The 17573-nt window shown below is 38.0% G+C and overlaps 1 protein-coding gene across 8 annotated transcripts in view; it reads left to right on the forward strand.

Moving 5' to 3' along the window:
* tead3b (TEA domain family member 3 b) overlaps positions 1–17573 on the forward strand; it is a 32289-nt gene that overhangs the window by 7453 nt on the left and 7263 nt on the right. For 3 of the 8 annotated variants that reach the window (XM_024269855.2, XM_024269857.2, XM_024269856.2), the window contains exons 3-6: positions 4158–4409; positions 14105–14169; positions 16767–16829; positions 16971–17033. In XM_024269855.2, coding sequence (XP_024125623.1) covers positions 4286–4409; positions 14105–14169; positions 16767–16829; positions 16971–17033 — 315 coding nt within the window. In that variant the 5' untranslated portion in view covers positions 4158–4285. The remainder of the gene's footprint in view (positions 1–4157; positions 4410–14104; positions 14170–16766; positions 16830–16970; positions 17034–17573) is intronic. The other 5 variants (XM_024269859.2, XM_024269861.2, XM_024269862.2 and 2 more) reach the window with 2 other exon arrangements.

Below are 17573 nucleotides of genomic sequence, written 5' to 3' on the forward strand. Positions count from 1 at the left end.
GTGTTGTTCAGCCAGAATACTCACAAAACCCTCAAGAAACCCTCTGAATTGAAGTTAAACGGTTGCAACATATTGATTGTATTACGCATTTGCTTACAGAGCATTAAAAAAAAAAACAATAAATTGCCTTAAAAGTATCACATCTGCTATTGTTTTCTGTCAATCTTTTGTTTATTGTCCAGGTTTTTAGGCTGGGTTCAATTACTTGGGAAGAGTAGCCTTAAAGTTGATCTTCTGTTTTTCAGCATTTGTGGCATAATAGTTAAATATTCCTTATTATTATTATTATTATAGAAGTAATTTAAACTTTATTTATAATTATGAAAGACCCACTTCAATCATATATTGGTCGATTTTCAAAGTGTTCTCATTAGTTTTTTTTAAAATTATGATTATGCTCTTTTTTAGCTACAATCATAAAACCTGTCTCATTTTCTTGGATAGTTTCTGCAGAGTGGCAATAGTTCAGGACTGTTGGCGTAGAGTTAGCCTGCTTTCATATCCCATCATCCATCTGTTTACATGCTCCCCCACAAGCTTACAGCCCCTCACAACCCCAAGCTATCATTAGTGGTGCTACAAAAATGGCAAGCAATATAAATTTCCAGCTGTACATTTTTTGAGCCAAATGCCAGCTCAGACGAGGAAAATTGAGATGTTCATGGATCTATTTGTCTCTAAGTGAATGCATCATAGCTTGTGGCCTAATATGTCACAACAGTGATCTTTTCCAAATGATTTTTTTGTCTGCTCCTGAGTCACAATAATTTGAATGCTCAAAAATGAAACTTTAAGCTAATATATATATATGTATGTTATAGATATTTAGTAAAATGCCTCAAGAACATGTTAAAAACACAGTTTTCATTTATCTAAATGCTGAATTGAGTTTCACAGCCTTTAAAGTGCAGATTTTAGAACATCATTTTGTAGAACAAATTAGCTTTTTACATGTTACCACCCTCCAAAAATAAAAATAAATACATTAAATTTAAAGGATTACATCATTAGCACCCAAACTCCACGGCTCTATTTGAGGATGCACTGAAAACTGACTCCAGTGACGGTGCCCTCTGAACTCTGACCGTCGCGAAGCGCTCCACTGCTGATGTTGCATTCCAGCTGGAACAATACCACTGTTTTCCAAACTCCAAAGTGGACTCCTAAATTGGACCCCCCCGCCCCTCCTTCCACCACATGCCCCTCGCCCCCTCTTAACCCATACCCCCCCCAACTTTCTGCTCTTCAACCAACCCCCCTCCTCCTGTAACACGCATCCCCTTGGTCTCCTGCCCTTATTTGGGATGAGACATTCTAAGCGCTGGGTCGAGGGGAGGGAGGGTGCCGAGTTGACACAAGGGGAGGCAGGAGGAGAAACAGTGAGCGCTCGCAGCCCTTTCTTAATAAGGACATGTCTGGAATTCAGGGCCCTCTCACACTGCAGCTCCTCACGCGCAAGCAGTCAGAGCTGCGCGGATGTCGTCAGATCTCTTGCTGCTGCACTCGGTTCTGACTGCTGCTGCTTACAGCTCAAAACTCAGAGGGGGCTTTATGTGTTTTATCTCCTCTTTTTGGAGATACATATTAAAGTAACCACCTGTGTCTCACCTATAACACCTTCAACCACTGGTTAATCTCTGCGCTTTTATAGTTGGTCCATTAGTTCAATTGTCTTAAAATCTTTTTTTTTTTTTTAATTACAGATTGTGTAATTAACATCTCCTTAAACAATCATTCTTATATCGGTAAACTATTTAAAAAAATTCCCTCCCCTTTAAAAATTATTTCATTTTTGTTCAAACCTGTTTTACTTGTAAACCTGAATTTTTGACTTTTTCAAGTCTAAAAAAATCTAAAACTTTTAAGGTTTTGGAGTTGCCTATTTCTTCTGTAACACTGAAGCTCCAGTGTTTATGTTCTTTGCTGGAATTACGTTAATTGTGTTAAAAGTTACAGTAGGTTAAAGATTTTGTCTTTATGCGTTGCTGATGATGCCTCAGGTTTTAAATATTTAAATACTGGTAGGATATTCATTAGATTTAAAATATTTCAAATAAAATGGTAAATTGAACCCAACTTCAATTTTATTTTGTTAGCATGTACTCCCAATTGAACCTTTATCCTATTTTGATCACAATGATTCTGATTTTACAATGTAAAAGTTCAGGAATAAACCCACAGCTAGTTGTGGTTGTGCGTGATTTGACTCATCTCCCGCGGTCTGTCCGTGTGATGAAGACTGAGATGGATCAGTTGAGCTGCCAACGAGTGCTCAGTTACAGTGTTGAGTTCTAACACTGTGACCCTGTTGCAAAGGGGACCACCATAACCAGGACCCTCTCTGCTAAAATTAGCAGCCCGGCTCGTGGATGTTCATCAGTCTGTGGTTTGGGTTCAGCCGCTGCCATAAATTTCACGTTGTGTGTCGTGTTTGGCTGAATGTCAGGTCGGTGTTACAGCCGCCTGCTTGTCTTTGATCTTTTGTAACTCCTTTAAACTGATGATGGGAACAGAATGAGCACCACTAATCTCACGTCTCTGCTTTAAACCGGTGGATGTTGCAATGGCCAGTAATTGCAAAGAAAGGAGATAGAAATAAGACGGAAAGAGCTTACATTCTACACAATTTGTTTCCCATCATTAATTTTTTGTTTAATTTGCTAAACCTCAGAAATCATCACTTCTTTATCTGCTGTTGGTCTATAAATGTAAAGGATTTACCAAACAAAATGTCATAACATGTTGAAGTTTTTTTTTTTTTTTTTTAATCCAAATGGTAATTTTATTTGATTTGATTTGAAGCAATTGTCTCAAAAGAAGACTAATTTTCCCTTTTGCTCTCTGGATGTATCAATTTACCTAATTTTCATAAAGTAGAAAGACCAACATCCCGGCAGGATCCTTTTCCTCATTTACTCCCATTGCAAAAACAATGCAGCGCTGAAAAGGCAGCTTGAAAAATACTTAAGATCTTTGCATGCAGTCAGCCGTAAGCCGACCACATTGGGACGCAGTTCCCAGACCGCAAGAATTCTTTGAGGCCAGAACTGATTAGTGGGGTCTTTAAACTCTGTTTTATGGAATATCTTGAATTCATTTGGGTACTTTGGAGAAATCAAATCAGGAAAATAATGGCAATAATCACAGTTTGTATTGTTTATTCATGCAAATACACTGACCTCAACAAATACAATGTCAAAGTAACGACCTTATGTTTTTCTTTTTCTTTGAAGCAACATGAAACTAAGTTGCTAAATGAAACTAAAACAGTTTGAGGGCATTTCAATTATACATACATGTCATTACCCAGTTAGAGTTCCATAATGTTATGTCTTAAATGAAAAAATAAAAAAATCGGTTTGTAAAGTTTGTCTGTCTGCTGATTTTTTTTGCCTGCTGGCTATCAAAGGTCATTATATTCTTAGTCTGGAAACTTTTTCAGCTTAAACAATGATACGCTACGTTCACACAGGCATGTGACGTCCATTCAAGATCGCGCTGAACACGTTGAATGTACTTTTAGCCCATAGTGTTCACACTGGATGAGTAGGGAGGGGCTTCTTCTTTTCTTTTGCTACTGTTTACTAGCACATGTACTTACAGTTGGATGAGACTTGGTGCGAAATGTCGAAGCAGTGTAAATCGGGCAAATCTTGCTCCATGCTTTTTCTTTCACAGCTCTATTCCGATAAATGAAAGATTCTGACCGGGGCACAAACCGCAATTATTAATTTATTCTCCACGATCAATTGTCAAACAGTTGGCACTTATGTGAATTAAAAGGGACGCAATCCATGAGTCACAACCAAATCTTAGTCTCTGATTGGTAAGAGTTTGACCTGGTTTAACTTGAAAAGTATGTTCCATAGAAGATAGAAACTTGCATAGTGAAGCGTGAACGTGGAGGCCCGAAATATTGTTCACTTCATTGGAAGTGGGTTGAACACTTGTTGCTGAAGGTGGTGTGAACCATTGACATATATAGAGATGGTCAAACGAAGGCTGTGACGTCACCCATAGAAAATGCCTTACCTCGGGTTCCAACAAAATGAAGTATGTGTGGATTTCACCATTTTAGGGACCAGACGATGTATCAGAGCAGGTTTATCCTTCATTAGAGAGTACTTAAAAACATTGGCCTTGCTTTGTTCCCATAGATCTCCAGACACTTTGACATTGGGGCTCAGGGTTGGGCCCAGGGGGAGCCGCCACCATTGCGTCCAACGAGTGGAGTGCCAACGGAAGCCCAGAAGATGGGCTGGACGGGGACAACGAGGACAAGGCCATGGACGGGGACGCAGAGGGGGTTTGGAGCCCAGATATCGAGCAGAGCTTCCAGGAGGCCCTCGCCATCTACCCTCCATGCGGTAGGAGGAAAATCATCCTGTCCGACGAGGGAAAGATGTACGGTGAGTAACACAAGAGTAATACAATTTAGTTATTAGTACCACAAGAGAAGTGCCGTTTTTAACTTGCTTTTTTCTTTTTGGGGGGGTTAAAACATCACACTGTGCTGTACCCGAAAGAAATAAGAACAAAACGTTTCTTTCCCTTTCATTCTTATGCCACATCTCCACACATAGCTCTGCCTAACAGGTCTGTACTTGTTGTGCTGTGACCCAGGGGCAGGTTCTTCCAGTCACACCAGCACTCTCCAAGATTTACACCTGTCTTTTTCTTCCCTGTGCTTCTTTCAGTGTGAATTTAATGTCTGTTTTTTTTCTCTCGCTTAAGCTCTCAGTCTTACATTTTTATGGATTTATTTGACATCGGTGTCTTGTTTTTCACCACACCGGTATTGCTGGGAGAACTCTACCTTAGGGCTGCCTGATTGAAACTGGTGCTTGATAAAGTGCTGCGTTTGATGCAGGATGAGCTGATTATATTAGCAATCATTAGCGCAGCATGAAACAAAAGCACAGGAACAAAAGCATCATGTTGGAATGCTCTTCGGCGGGAGATTCTGGGGATCCATGTGGTTTTAGTCCAGTTGTGTTGTTTCCTGCAGCATGTTCATTAAATTGCAGGTGTGGAGCGCTTCATGTGCTGAAAAACTCCAGATGGAAATATTGGCATCGGTCGAATTTCTAATATCCAGGTGTAGGGAGTCGAACGCATTTGTCTTTCATTATTTTGATCTCACTTTCCCATTCCTGCTGTGGAGACGGAGCTGTCTTCATTAGATTTCCCATTTCAGGTTGAAAAAGAGTTTTGTAGAACAGCCATAAAAGCTGACATGGTGGGTTTTTATTTTGGTGTTGTTCTTGGCACTGCCAACAAAATGCTGTTTTTAACAAAGTAATGGTCTTTACATCATAACTCAGTTGCTGTTTTGTAAGCAGTTTATTCCGTTAATTACCAGCTATCACATCTCTAGTGTTTCTTTGTTTTCTGTTTTTTTTCCTTACTAACTATGATTTTAGTGGGACCATAAACCCACCCATCCACCATCTAAATTTAATAGATTTTTTTTCTTTAGGTTTGTATGAATAGTTTTTGATGAAAATGTTTGTCATCAGATAATTTGCACAATTTAGGCTTTGATTTGTCTACAGATTTAGATATTTAGGACAAAAAAACCTCAAATGAGTCAGCTGCTTATGTAAACATGCTATTTTCTGAAAAAAAAATGATTAAATAGTTGTAGAATTTTAAGGCAAACAGTAAATGAGACGCATTATTTTATGTAAAATGATTTTTAAGATTAAATATTTCTCAATTCAAGACTGAATTCTTTCCCTGTAGTTTGTTTACATTTTAGGACAGCTGAAAAAAATTAGGTTTTAAAAACTAAATACTTAACTGTCATAAAAGTCATCAAATATTGGTTAAATGCTAAAATGTTGAATGTACAGCTGGTATAAACTAAGCTTTATGCTAATAATAGCTATGATTCTCAGGAGGACGGTTTTTCAGAATAAAATAAGTCAATTTTTGTTATTTTTTTTCTATTATGAGTGAGACACAGAACTACATTGCAAATACCTACCTGAAATGGCAATACATATATTTTAAGCAATAAACTCAAGTATAAACATTTGACAAAATCTATTAATTAGTCTAGATACATCTAAAATTTGCTCTGCTGGGTGTTTTTCAGTCATTACTGCAGTTTTTCTTTTAAAGTAGCATGGAAGAAGCACACACACCGCACATCCCCTTAGCAACAAACTGTCAGGACCCCTTTTAGAGCTTGTTTTTTTTCTCGGGCCTTAAACACCCTCTCAATTTACAATAAGTCATCTGAGGCTGAGCTGTCAGAGCCAAGGCATGCCCCAGAAGAGGTTCTCTCACAAGGTGATTACCTCAGACCTCCAAAAGCTGCCCTGACGTGAGTTTAGGGGAATGTTAACGATTCCACTGCATGTAATGCTGTCTACCTTGCAGTCCCAGACTCCCAGTGGCCTCCAAAAGCAGACAAGACTCAGTTCCCTATGGGAATTCCACTTTTTCCTTCCAATTTTTTTATTTAGGTTTTTTGTCTCTGATGGGAAACTTCAGCAAATTTCCATGTGCTGCTGTACTGCATTAAACATATGTGATTTCTCTGCCACAGGTCTGTCTGGACTGTAATGGGATTTATGCTCAATTAGTTTTACATCATGTCCTGAATGATATGGAGAAATTATGTCTTCTTTTTATTATTTGTGTAAAAAAAAAAAAAAAAAAATTTATGAAGCCATATTGAACAAATATTTAAAAACTTGGGCTCACTTAAATTGAATCAGAGTTTGTTTCCCCCAAAAGATCAGAAAAAATTTCCAGTCTGAATTCACCCAAGCGGACCCCGGTCTAAGACCAGGAGCTGCTCTTGGGCCCATCTTTTGAGATGGTCTTGGCTCGTTTTCCAATTGGACTCCGATTCGCTAAGAGTTTTTCTCAGTCTAAATAGACTCAGTGCTCGCAGTGGAACAATTGGATCAAACGACCACCGTAGCCGGGAATTAAACAGAGTAGGAAAAGCCGCGGACAAACATGGAGCAACAATAAGACACGGCAACTCATTGAAATGTGGTTGAATTAATGCAGGCTCATTAAAACATTTTAATGTGACTTATTTTGCTTCTTACGCTGTTTTCCTGACAATATAGGTCATAACACTTATCACCATACAAAGTTGGCCTTCTTCTCCTCAGTAACTGTCTTCCAGAATGCCTCCGTCATACCGAAGTAGGAAGCAGAAAGTGTTGTACCTGACATTGATACAGACGTTCAAAATTGGTCAGCAAAATAGAGCATTTGTATAAGTGAACTATCTCAACAAGGACTGCAAAGCACAGGACTTCCATTATTCCATCGTCACCTTGCCTCGCCTTTTTATTCCTGGCCAATGACTGAAGAGATCTTTAGTCACATGGTTTTGTTCTCGAGCTTTAGTTTAAAACAGAAAAGTCTGGTCGATGGGAGCCTGATTACAGACCAAACGCAAGGTTCAGGACTCTTTCTGCACCAAATAAATCTGACTCAGTTCTGACTTTTCCAGTCTGATACTCCCTAATTCTTGTTTTTTTTCTGATATACATATAGCATCCCTAAGACATTCACATTTAAATTTGGTTTCCAGAGAACCAACCAGTAACTTAACACTATATATTAACTATTACCTGTTTCCACAGTAACAAATGGCACTGCATGTTTGTGTACCCTAACTGAGAATGACAACTGTTGTCAAGACGCTCAGTAGGAGAGGAATTTTCCAGCATCACAACACCTGCAAACAAACATGTGCATGTTGTCATCCCTGGATTTGTTTTGACCATTTAAGTGTGCCGTAGAAGAATTCCCTTTTTTTTTTTTTTACACATACCGTTAAAATAGTTTATTTAATTCAACATTTTATTTTACATTTCTTATAAGTTTCAATGAAAGAACAAACATTACATTTTAAATGTATAATATCAGCTGAATTTGTTTTTTCTTTTTTTGCTGCCGGACCCACTTTGCTCTGAGTTACATACTTAACATACCAGTCCATTTAAAAATATAGATGTTTGATTAAACGGTCACATCCTCCTGAGTCTATTAATATTTACGGACCATTAACAATGTTATAGATCTAGTCAATGTCTCAGTAACTGATTACACACATAATTTTCCTGTCAAATGCTATCAGTATAATTTAACAGGTTTGTGCTAAAATACATGTATCAATTTTTTTTTAACACTGATTGTTACTGATTGTTGTTAAAATCTCTGTGACATAATGATTGTTACTGCAGATTGTTCAATTCGAAAACGTTTGGATTTACATCTGAAGAATAGTTGAGACGTTTGTTCACAGTGAGGGTACATACTTGGAACATTTTACTGCCTGAACTCAGAGGAAGCAGATGAAAAAAATGTCACTGGTCTTGTTTCGCTTTGGGGCTGTGCTGACATGTTGTTCACCTGCGTCTCCTGACTTCAACAGGTGTGTCAGAGCAACAGCGCACAGCTTTTTCTCTCTCTGCCCTGCAGCTGTCGGGACTGTTAAATTCTCCGATTCAGGGAAGGAGAACGACTTAAGAGCTAGAGGGAGGCCCGCGTCTGCTCTGACCTTCAGGGATCACATTTGAACCGGCAGGTTGAGAACGCGAGCGCAGTTGTGAGGGAAACGTGCTTGCGTGCAAGTACGTTAGCCCGGTGTGAGAGGGAGCTGAGCAGTCCATGTGATGAGTGAGCAACTGAGCAGGCCTGGTGATTCCCTGTCAGCCCCCTCGCTGAGATGTTAGGAATGTTTTCAGTCATGGCTGAGCAGCATGTTAGCAATTCAGGATTACCTCAAAGTTATGCCAAGAGAGGAGGGAGGAGAGTACGGGAGATGGGGAGGGAGGGGCAGGAGTTATGGAAAATGAAGAGATATTAACTTTTTTTTGCTTACTATCTTTGTGTGGAAGTGGAATTTTCCAGTGGTCCTGTAGTTAAAAAAGAAAAAAAAAGAAAGAAAAAAAAAGATGGGTGTGTAAGGAAGAGGTTAAGAATGGCAGCCTGAAGCGATCTAAACGAGTGTTGAGCAATCAACAAGGGAGTCTAAGGGGTTCAGAAGCCATAAAAAGATGGAAAGCACAAACGTTTGATTTCACAGGACGTCCGAGGCCGTGCCTAGCAGTTAAAGCTCCAACATGTGCCTCTTTGTTTGCACCTGTCATGAGTGCCCGCTGTGCAGCTCGGCCGTCCGCCCAGCTATGAGACGATCGTTACAGTCCCTACTGCCATAAAACTTCTTATTTTTCTTGTAAAAGTTCAAGGAAATAACTTATTTATTATCTGTCTCTAGAAGAAAATAAAGAAAACAACAGTCTGTGTAACCGGTCGAGCTGGGTTTATAGAAAGCTGAACCAGGAAGCAGTTATAATTACCGGCAAAATGTGTAACTGCATTTCATTCAGCAGCAGAGATCTGGAACATTCTCTTTTTCCATTCCATACTTTTCAATTCAACTTCTAATCTTGTACAATTTCTTTCAGCTTTTCATCTTCTCTGATTATATTTTTGATGGATTTGCTGCTATTATTTTTGCCTAATTCTTAAAAAATACACTTTATTGTTTTTTTTAAGGTGCTCCTATTAAACATCTACAGACATATTTGTACTAATTTCTAACAAATTATGAGTACTTTTTATGGATACTTATTTCATGACACTGCAGCTTTAGGAACCTACTTTAAAGTCCCACTCAGATCACTTTTTGATCTATTGTAAAAGCATTTGCAGTTATCTTTTAATTATGATTATACTGTTTTTAGCAAAAATCCTGTATTGTTTTCTAGAACATAGTTTATTTAGGGCTACTATAGTTCTTTAGGAATTCGCCTCTGAGCTGTGGGTGATACTTTTGGCATGGAGTAAGCCCACTCCTACTTTCCGACATCAATTTCTTTACACGCTTTCCCGGTTTCTTACAGCCCCGAACAACTCCAACCTAACATTATCGCTGCAACAAAAATGGCGAGCCTTTCCTTTTTGAATCGAACAAAGACGTTCATGGAGCTATTTGTCTTTAAGTGGATGCATCAGAATGGAACGGAGCAGGGAGCTTGTGAGTTTCTATAGTAGCTTTACGTCGTCTGCTCCTGATTTATGATGGTTTAAATTAAAAAAATAATCTCAAATCAAAGCCTGATTTTATTTATAAATATTCTCCATCATCAGAAAATGCAACAAGAACATGTAAAAAAAAAAAAAAAATCTTTGGATTTTCATTTAACATGGCTCTCTTTTCCAAAGGTTACTCCCAACCAAAACTGTGTATCACATAAAAAAATACCAAAGAATTTATAATTATCATACTAACAAGACGAGTTGGGTAAAATGTAATCTAGGAACGCATTCATAAGCATCATAATTCCAAAGAGAAATGTAGTAAATAGTTTATCATAAACACATTACAGATCTAAAGTTACAGAATGAAGTCGAAGTAGAGATGCATTGTTTTAAAACAGCAGATTAAAATGGGTTTCTATCTAGTTTCCCTAGAGTACCTTTAACATACCCTAAACTTTTTAAATTTGTGATCAAAGTTGAGTAAACTTCGCAGGAAAAGGATGTTGTCCCCCGCTAAAGTGATAGTGGCAGTCCAGTGCATCCCCCTTTCTGCTCCCCCAGTGAGGAGATTGATGGTGACAGTTGTGTGTGGGGGATGAACTGGTCGAACTGCATTGTTCTTCCTCTGCTGTCCTCTGTTAGGATGTCCGGCAGCAGGTGCCGTCGCCCGTTGCCTGCTGGGGCACAGCGCAGTGCTGTTTTGGGAAAAGGGCTCCCTTTACAGCCAGGTGGCAGTTGTTGGCAGAGACGGTCACGGCTTTGTGAGTCGAGGCTCAGTTAAGCGCCCCCCTCACACACACACACATACACATTATTTTTTTCCTCCTCCATAACCGGTGACCCCCCCCCCTGCCCAACCTTGTGGCCTTCACCCCATCCATAACCGCTGTTACTCCCAAAGCTGGAAGCTCCGTGTGAGCATGTGCAAGCCCTGGCTGTGTTTGCAGGCCCAATAAGACTGCCTAGCACAGATGTGACAGGCTCACAGGAATGTTAGGAATGCGGAGGCGCTGGAGCGGGTGTGTCCATCCTTGGCCCAGGGCAGAAAGGGAGGAGCTACCTCAGTATCGGCAGACAGCTCAGCTCAGCTCTGCTCTGCTCTGCTGGCCGACTGCCGAAGTGACTGGTTGGAGAGCAAGCTTGCTGAAGATGGCCTGCAGTACTTTTATGGTAATTGCACTAACCAGGGCCTTTTGAAAGCCAAGCAGAGAGCATAAAAAAAACTTGATCCTCCTGTCATTATGTGTCTGGAAAGCTGTTAAACCTTCGCCGGCTTGCAGCCTGCTACGTGTCTGAACTGTGTGTGTTTAAGAGTCTTGACCAGATTTGTCAGTGTAAATTCTGTCAGCAAGTCCAGTGTGATTATTTATAATGAAACAGTCTCCTTTTTCAGCCACATAAACCCAGGAAGCGTGACTTGGCACAGAACAGAAACTCAATGGGCTTCCTTTGCTTTAAGACATTGTAATGGTGACTTATATACTCATATCGACCAAAGCATGTCTTGAAAGTGAGTCACGGTTTACTGAAAAAGGTAATTCTTATCGAATATCATATCAGGACAGCTTCAAAATACCTGAAATAGACGCCTCCCCTCTGCACAACTTGTTTGTGCAGAATTTCGAGTGTGGATGTTATGACACAAAAACATGAATCTTTTTTCTAAGCATTCTTTTTTGATTAGTCTTTAGGGTCTCTCAGGGAATGAGAAATAAAACTTTTAGGATACTCTCTGACTACAGCATAAATGTCCTTTAGGAAAGAGCTATTGTGTGATATTCCCAAACAGATTTGTCTTCAAAAACCTCTGAGGGAGATGTTTTCTAGACATTTGTGAAGTTCCAGAAATGGCAAGACTACCACCTTCTGTTCAACTGAGGAAACTGTCCAATCTTATCAGTCCATCCCTCCACGTTTTATGGACTTTCTCCTGATCAGGGTCACAGGGGTCAGCCGGAGTCTGACCCAGCTGGTTTTACGTGGATAAATCATTGAACACAGTTTATCAGTGTTTGTAAAACCTCTGTCCTTTATAGTAAACACAGAAACAAACTGAAAAGAATTTTATATTTTTGATTAGTGAAGAATTATTTTTTTCCAGAAAGCTGGTTAAAAAAATGAAAAATAAAATAAGTGACCTTTTTTGTAAACACACCATACTAACAAAAACCGTCTTCAGTTTGGAACAATAGAGATATTAATTTAAAACAAAGTTTAAAAGGCTCACTTGATTTGCTGTGACATACATTTTAAGCATAATTGATGCCTTTAGCAGAAATCCAACAACTAAAGGAGAATTTTAGGCTTTTGCATCAAGTATAAACCCAATAAATAAAAAAATCTATCATTATTGAAATGAAATGTATAAAGTGAAACCCTTAAGGTCTCAACTAGTTTAAAAATTCTTTACTAAAAACGTTATTTTAGCTGAAGAATTGAACCATTCAGGTGGTTTTTCCATGAATAAGGTCTCAGCTGCTGAAAACTCAGTTAATTATCACGTTAAATGTGAGATAACATGACAAACATTGACATTTTTTAAGTAAAAAGCCAATGAAATCTATGTGGCATTTGACATTTATGATTTAAACATTTAAAATTGACTGTTCCTTCAAAACAGGAAACCACTGCAAAGCATCACTTCTGTTTGAAATAAACATCCATCAAATCATTTTATTACAAACTGATTTTGACTAATGGTAAATAATTATTAAACTACTGCATCAAAAAATATATTTATATTGTGAAAAAGTTAACCAGTTTTTGTCAGTCAGTTAAAAAAGTGAAACTTTTGTATTGTATGCAATCAATACGTCTATTTCTTGTAACTGTCGGTTCTGACCAAAAGATAATAAAAACATAAAGAGCTTTGGTTCAGAAAATGAAAATATCCCAACAGAACAATTAAAAAAGGTGATTTAGCACAAATGTAATGCCTATGAAAGATATTAATTAGTATCAATGAGTAAAATCACCTTTCAGCTTGTAAGCAAATAGTGGCATGAAGTTTTCTAGAATGTTCTAGTCGGTAGATGGTTTGATACACTGTAGACTTCAGAAAACACAGTGGATCTGCAGCAGCAGAAGACATGGAACCTCAATTTACAACTGACTTTGGGAACACTGGACTTGAAGCACCATAGACTCTGTGCATATGCACTTATTCTCCAAACTCTGGGACCTTGATTTCCACAGGAAACTTAAAACCTGAAAAGAAAACTTTAAAGTAGACCTTTGGGCTACAATCCAGTTATTTTCATAGCCCGTTGTAATGCATTCTGTCTGTCTTAGGAGTGGGTTGCATGTAATGCAACATTTGTGATCCATGTCAAGTATTCAACAGTGTGTGGTGCCCTTTGATAAACTGATTTCAGCATCAGTCCACTCCATGCGTTACTCTTTCAAATTCTTAAGTAGATTTTACTTGACAATCATTTATCCCTCTTGATGCTGTACTTTATCTCACCAAACTTTTTCCTCCACTCAGTTTTCTGTTCATATTGGATGCTATATTTGTGGATCTATGACTAACCAGAACTTGATTGTCTTGAAGTTGAGTCAAAAGGAGGGAACACCTAAATTATTAAAATGTTTGTGTAATAATTCTCTATAATGAAGTTTGAAGTGACTGACAGATTGAAATGGAACTTTCTTCTGTTTTACATGTTTTTTTTTTAGATGTTTTTTTTAATTACCTTTTTAAATTCTTGCCAATTTTGTAAGGACCATCCTCCTTTTCACACTGGAGTGTGGTTTGAAAATCAGAAACGTGTTCAGAAGTTTATAATTATCTAAACTTTACAAACACACATGGAGATATGCTAAATCCCCTGTTGTTGTATTTTTCAATACTTTTTTGAATTATGTTTTAAAAGTATGAATGTAATTTTGATGTTGTTGATCCTTTTACCATTATATTGCCTAAAAAAATTACATCTTTTGCTGTTTCATCTTATCATTAAACCTTTTCTTTCAGAGGCATTTTTTAGGAGGATTTCACTTATTTTCTTGTTCATTTCTTCATTACTGAAAATCAAAAGAAACAAAGCTATTTTAAATATCAATGTCTACTTTGTTTCAGGTCGCAATGAACTGATTGCAAGATATATTAAGCTGAGGACGGGCAAAACCCGCACAAGAAAGCAGGTAAACCAGTGAAATCTGTTCTGGTGTTTTTCAAAAACGTGTGTTTTCTTTCTTTGTTCCTTACATGTTAAAAAAGAAACACATCTCCAAAAGAATTACATTTTTTAAAAAGATAATGTATTGAAATAAATTGTTAGCTGTCACACATCTTGGATTTGAACCCAAGTCCTTGTGGTCTCACGGTGGACATTCTACCACTAGCTGAGCATTTTAATGTTGGACATGTTTTTTGTTAAAAAAAAACAGCAAGAAGCTAGTCAGTTGTTTTCTAAAACTCTATTATTTTACACTATGAAGTTATTTTCTGCAGTTAGTTATATCTGCATATCGCACACATTTATTGCAAATTGTGTGGCTGGTGATGCCGAGAGTTTCATAAACAGAATGAATCTCACAGAACTTTTGCACCCAAATACTTTTTTTGGTAGTTATGTGCAAAAGAGCTTCACTACCAAACCCAAAAATGTAAATCTGTCCAGAGAAAATAAATTGTTGGGTGATGAACACTGACACATCCATCCCCCTAACCCGCTGAATCCCTTTTGGGGTTACGGGGTTGCTAGAACCAACCCAGGTGGTGTTGGGGGGGAAGCGGGAACACCCTGATCAGGTCACCAGTCATTTCAGGGCCACATTACATTCAGGTTTTTTTTTATTATTTTTATCTAGGTCACACATTCTCATCTGCTAATTCCCTTTTTATGACTTTATTTTGCTCAGCGCTTAGTGATTTTAAAAATAAAGCTCATTCCGTAAATCTTCTGCACTTCCATGCACAATTTAAAAGCATGAAGGTGACTAAAAATGTGTTTATTCCGCTGGACTCTAGAATGTATGCAAGTCAAAGTATTAAATATATCTCTCCTTTTTTCTATGTTAAGGTAGAAATTACATTAGTTCTTTATAACTGGCTGTTTTACTACAATACACAGTCTACATGTATGCACAAATGTGCAGAAAAATCGCAAGGAAAATTTTGCTCCATGTTGCTCCAGAAGCACATTTTTAATTTAGGAAACTTTTGAGTTACGGTTTAGACATATGAAGATCAATGTGCACGTCACTGAAGCCTGAATGTAGTCATGAAAACTAAAGGTATCCTGATGCTCTGTAGCACTCTCAACTTGAGAGGGCGGAGAAGGTTGTGGTTGCAGAGATGGAGTGAAAAGTGAAGCTCTGGTGTGGTGTGGTAGCTTTTACACTTCTAACAGATGTTTCAAAAATTTTGAGACGCAGCACAAAACTGTGATTCTCCATCATCAGATGTTGTGGTGTGACCTTGAAATGAGTTTGAGATTTTTCTGATCCCCAATTGTTTTTCCCACCTGCTACATGTAAGATGGTAATTCACTGAAAGGTGGAGCAACTGCCTTTTCCTTGTAATCCTCTACATGTCTTATAAGAGATGGTTACACAGTTTGAAAATCACAAGATGCGTTGATATCTGAAAGATTTATTTGCCTGTAATAAATAGAATTTTATGATGTATAAATTAAACAAAAACATTTTGGAACATTTTGGTTTATTATTTACTGGTTGAGGCAGTCAGTACAACCAGCAGCTTTTTTTATTAGTTTTAAACTTTCAAGACAAAATGTTAAACTAATTTTTGAAAATGTGCCTATTTTGTTTACATTGTGTCTTAAACACAAGCCCCTCTTGTGGTAAAGGTGAGACAAATAATGTAATCTCACCACACGTCAGACTCAAAAGAGGGAGCTTAAAGTCAGGCTTTAAAGCAATTTCCAATATGTTATAACTCCAGGCCATAGTCTTGATATTTTTCCTTTGTTTTCAAATAATATTTTAACATTATTCCAATAAAAAAAGAAAATCATTTTTAAGCTTTTCTTTTTATTCCAATGCCATTTTTGCCAAAATCAAACAACCTGTGTTGTTTTTAAGACTGCAGAGTGGCATCAGTTCACTAGAATTTCGGCTGAGTTGAGAGCGGGACTGTGACGCAGGGCGACCCCGCCCCCCTTCCCAGTGTGGAGCAGGGAGCTTGTGTCCTGTCCAACGTATTCTCTACATCCTTTTTTTTTTCTTCTTCAAACAGCATTTTTTCATCTGCTCCTGATTCATAATGATTTCAATAAAACCATCCTCCGAAATGGAATTTTCGGCTTTATTTTCTTCATATATGTCCTCCACCATCAGAAAATGTTACAAGAACATGTTAAAAACACTGACATTTTTATTGGAGCATGTCTTTAATTACTCTGATACAATCATGTTATTAATAAAGACTTTACATTAACTTATCTGAAGGGTTGGTCATTAAATTTTACCTTTTTTTATTTCATTTTACTTTAAAATCTTGAGCTAAAACCAACAATGACCAGTTCAACTGAAAAAACCTTTGGAGATTAGTAAAGCTGCAACACATTGATTCCTATTGGAATTTGTAAAAAAATAAAAAACCCTTCTCTTTGAAAACTTTCTTAATGCTTTTATGTGAAAAACCACCAATCCTAAACTTTAAATCCTCACTCAAATATTTTTGTGGACTCTCTGCCTTTGCAGGGGTTTTTGTAAAAGCATGAATTTGTCTTTTTTTTTTTGCCATGCTCAAAAACTGTTTCACACCCCTATAGGTGTCTAGTCACATACAGGTGTTAGCACGGAAGAAAGTGCGTGAATACCAGGCGGGCATAAAGGTAGGTCTGCCGGCGTGCCTCCCGGCGACACTGACTGGGCATCTCTTTCCTCTTTGGTTACGGCTTCTCTCTCTCTTCCCTCTGTCTTTTCTCTCCCTGCCACATTTCCTCTTCCCTCTTCTTGGCTATTCTTCTGTGCAGGTTTCTAGCCACTTGCAGGTTCTCGCCCGGAGAAAATCTCGCGAGATCCAGTCAAAGCTAAAGGTATGCGCTTCACCGCAGCTCCAGCAGGGGCCTGACATGCTTGGCTTTGCACTAATGGCTAATTTTTTGCATTTCACTATCAGCTCTTGCTTTAATGCTTGTTTCTGCAGCACACTTGGATGCATTATTGCAATGCAGTATTCTTATTTATTTTTTTAACATTGTTATTTTAAAAAAAGCAAATGCTAGCTCTGTTTTTTTTTTTATATAGTGCACGAAAAAACTCAGCTTTTGTGAAGGTTATGTGCTCCATTTATCAAGTAATTCATAAAATAACGTGTGTTTTTCAGTCTCTGCTCTGGATGCAACACCTTAACAACAGAAATTTAGCTGCGTACTACTCTTGCTATTTCTGTCTACTCCTACCTCCCTAGGCTTGTGCAGTTTTTACTTTATCCTTTAGGATCTTCCTATTTCTCTACCATACTCTTTTCCATCATATCTTTAATTCCTGTGCTTTCTAATTGTAATGTTTAGTGAGACTCTGTGTTAAATTAATCTTTTTCATTTTGCTTTTGACCTTTTTTTTTTTACTTTTTA

The sequence above is a fragment of the Oryzias melastigma genome, linkage group LG5 (assembly GCF_002922805.2).
Source record: "Oryzias melastigma strain HK-1 linkage group LG5, ASM292280v2, whole genome shotgun sequence".
NCBI lineage: Eukaryota > Metazoa > Chordata > Actinopteri > Beloniformes > Adrianichthyidae > Oryzias > Oryzias melastigma.